At 51.9% G+C, this 3,019-nt stretch overlaps 1 protein-coding gene across 1 annotated transcript; it reads right to left on the minus strand.

The window, feature by feature from the left end:
- Positions 1–6: 6 nt before the first annotated feature.
- LOC113223319 (UL16-binding protein 1-like) lies at positions 7–3,013 on the minus strand. Its single transcript, XM_026452792.1, has 3 exons — positions 2,476–3,013; positions 1,684–1,815; positions 7–456 (listed from the first exon to the last, which is right to left on the minus strand). Exons 1-3 carry the CDS (start codon positions 2,726–2,728, stop codon positions 446–448), a joined length of 396 nt encoding a protein of 131 aa, XP_026308577.1. The 5' UTR covers positions 2,729–3,013; the 3' UTR covers positions 7–445.
- Between the last annotated feature and the right edge of the window lie 6 nt (positions 3,014–3,019).

A 3,019-nucleotide genomic window follows, 5' to 3' on the forward strand; every position in this document is an offset into this window, starting at 1 on the left:
TAAAAAGGATTATCACAATTTTTGGTCAGTGCATGGAAAGGATCCCTGAGGTCTAAAGTCCAGCATGATATTTTACTAGCAATACTGTTTGGAAGAATAAGGTCATGCTTCAGAGAAGTGTCTGCTTTTCCACAATCAAAGAAGTAGAAAGAAAATGCCTTTTGCTGGGATTTCTTGTTCAGTTAAAACTTGTGCAGGAATTCCATCCATTACCACCGAGAGAAAGTGGCAGAAGATGTTAAGAAAAATGGCTGTTAGGATCATCAGCAAAGGTAATGACTGGCATGAGATGTTGAGTCTACAATGTCCTCATCATGTGCTGGGGGCCGGTGGGCTTGCTAAGGCTTGAACTCCTGCATTCCAGAAAGGCACAGTGGTGAGTAGACAGGCGGCCTCCCTGAAGGGAGAGCAGGAACCAGACGAGGCTAACAGAGGTTTCTTGATATCATCTTCCACCTTCAGAAAAGATGAAGCATTGGTTTAAGTGGCTGAGAAAAACCTGGGTCAGTTCTCCTGTGTGATCCCTCCCAGGCCCTCCCCATTTCGGAACCTCTCCGCCAAATAAAGAACATGTTTTTCCCTCCAATGCTACCCTTGGCTCTGCAGCCTGTCCCAACCTCCACCCTCCTTCACCACACCACAGAGCCAGCCCAGGTCCTGTTACAGCTCATGGGGACTCAGAACTCAGGCCAGTAATGAGGAGTCTGCACCCTCACTGAGGGCTTGCTCCCCCTTCTCATAGAAGGGTCTAGAGGACCTGGGGGAGGCCTATCCAAAGAGAGGTCTTTGTATCTATGTTTCCTGGCCTTGGGTGGGCTTGCAGGCAAACCTCCTTCCTTCCCCTTTGCTCTCAGCCTCTGCTCACCCTGGAAGCTGCACCCCCTAGCTCTGAATGGGACTGCCCCTGCCCCGCCCCATTCATTCGTGACCAAGTTCAGTGGTGAGCATGGAACTCCAGCAGCCGCTCAGCCTCCCTGTCTGATTCGACTCTGCTCCAGGCAGGGCCATCAGCTGGCTCAGGATCTGGAGTGTGCAGGAGGCAGAATGGCAGGTGCATCGCCCCAGGACCCGGCCAGGAATCCCATGAGTCCAAGGAGCCTGGCCTTTTCTGAACCTCAGTCCAGACATGCTCCACTCTTCACCATCCACCTTAACTGCTGGGACCTGAGCTGCTTTCTCTGGGAATGCAGCCTTTGGAATTGGGTGGGCCAAGGCCCTCACAGCCCCCTCGTCCTGGCATTCTCCCAGATCACTCTCTTCTTAGCCTCCTCCAGGGATGCCCTTTCCCTTGACATCCTAGGTGAAGTGGCCATGCTGCTCCTCTCCTACTCTGCAGACTGCCCATGCTTGAGTTCCTGCTGCCTACAGGCCACACACCACTACCCTACCTGAATAGAAACCTGCTCTGAAACAGGTCTGAATTAGGGAAACCCTTTCAAGCTCAACAGGCCTTGAGCCTTGGTATGGGCCCCTCCCTTTGCCTCTGGCCTCTGACAGTGAGAATCCATCAGAACTCAAGGTGAGCTGCCCAGGTCATTGCCAATAGGCAACACCAGTTCTCATTCATCTGACTCATGTCAGGATGAGGAGTTCCCGGCCTCTGGGACTCTGGGAATTCTCCTTCCACGTCCTCCCATCTCACCCATCTGCCTCTTGCTCCCCTCCCAATATTGCCCCTAGTACCTGTCACTCTAAACAACTCTCCACAGCAGCCAGCTAGAATGAAGCAGAGGAGGATGACGAGGAGGCTCCAGGGAATGAGGGTGGTGGCCAAGGCTTTGGGGTGGGTTGTGCCTGGGGCCAGAGAGGGTGGTTCTGAAATGGAAACACAGGAGTGACAACCCATGTCCAGGCCCTAAATCTTAGGGGATGCCTCCTCAGCTCCTGCCACCCCAGGTCATCCTAGAAGGTAGAGCTTTTGTCCTTCTTTGCTGTGAGGCAACCTCTGGGACAGGTCCTGGGGTAGGAAGGGAAAGGGGGTGTCCCCTGTCCTCAGGGAGCTCACACAGCTGCTGAGGGAAGCAAGGTGACAGCACAGCCCACCCTCCTGCTCCGGAGGAAGAGGAGGTGATGTCCCAAGGCCAGGGAGGGGAGGGTCTTAGGCCCTGACATTGGAGGTGATTTTGATAGATTTACAGAAACAGACGAGGGGAGAGGAAAGAAAAGGCAATTCTAGGAGGAAGGAACACCAACAAAAAAGATACGGAAACACTATGACACCCACAGATTCGAAGTTGGTGAGAAATGCACAGTGGGTGGAGCAGAAGCAAGTGCAGGGAGGAAGAGGAGTCAGGAGGAAGAAGGCAGAGGAGGATGAGATAGCACAGGCATGCCAGCACACCCCAGGAGGAGCCTCTCATGAGGGGGTCATGTTCATACTCACTCAAACACTCACACATGCACTCACACAGACTCACACACTAGGCTGATAATATACGAACTCAAGACAGCTTCCTTTTTTCCCCTCTCACTTACTTGTTGGATCCAGCATTTGTTCCCAGTACATCAAAAATTCTTCAAGCCATGTCTTAAAATCCCCCATTGAAATCTTCTGGAAGAACATGGTCACATCCCTGTTCTTCTCCCACTTCTCTTTCATCTTCTTGGCTCCAGGCTGAAGTGCTGTCCACTTTCTGTTGTTTGAGTCAAAGAGGAGGAACGTCTGTCCATTGAAGAGGAACTGCCAAGATCCTCTGCCGTGTCCATGGGCTTCATGCTCACAAGACATCTGCGCCGGCAGAATGAGGGGCTCTGCCCCATTGGAAAGAGATCAGCTCTGATCTTGACAAGTCCTGAGCCCCACCCTGCTTCCTTTCCTTGTTCCTGGACTTGCTCTCTCTGCTGCATCCTGCCCATGCTTCTCAGCCTCTTGTGTGACACAAACTTCTGGTTTATTTTTTGCATGAAACCAATAAATGCCTCTAAGTTACTACTGTGTCTGCTCCCTGGGCCATTTTAAACTTACCAATGTGTATTAAATTCTCCACTTGAATGTCAGGCAGTTGCCCTTTGAGGAAAT

Source organism: Piliocolobus tephrosceles, unplaced genomic scaffold (genome assembly GCF_002776525.5).
Source record: "Piliocolobus tephrosceles isolate RC106 unplaced genomic scaffold, ASM277652v3 unscaffolded_40792, whole genome shotgun sequence".
In the NCBI taxonomy this organism is placed as follows: domain Eukaryota; kingdom Metazoa; phylum Chordata; class Mammalia; order Primates; family Cercopithecidae; genus Piliocolobus; species Piliocolobus tephrosceles.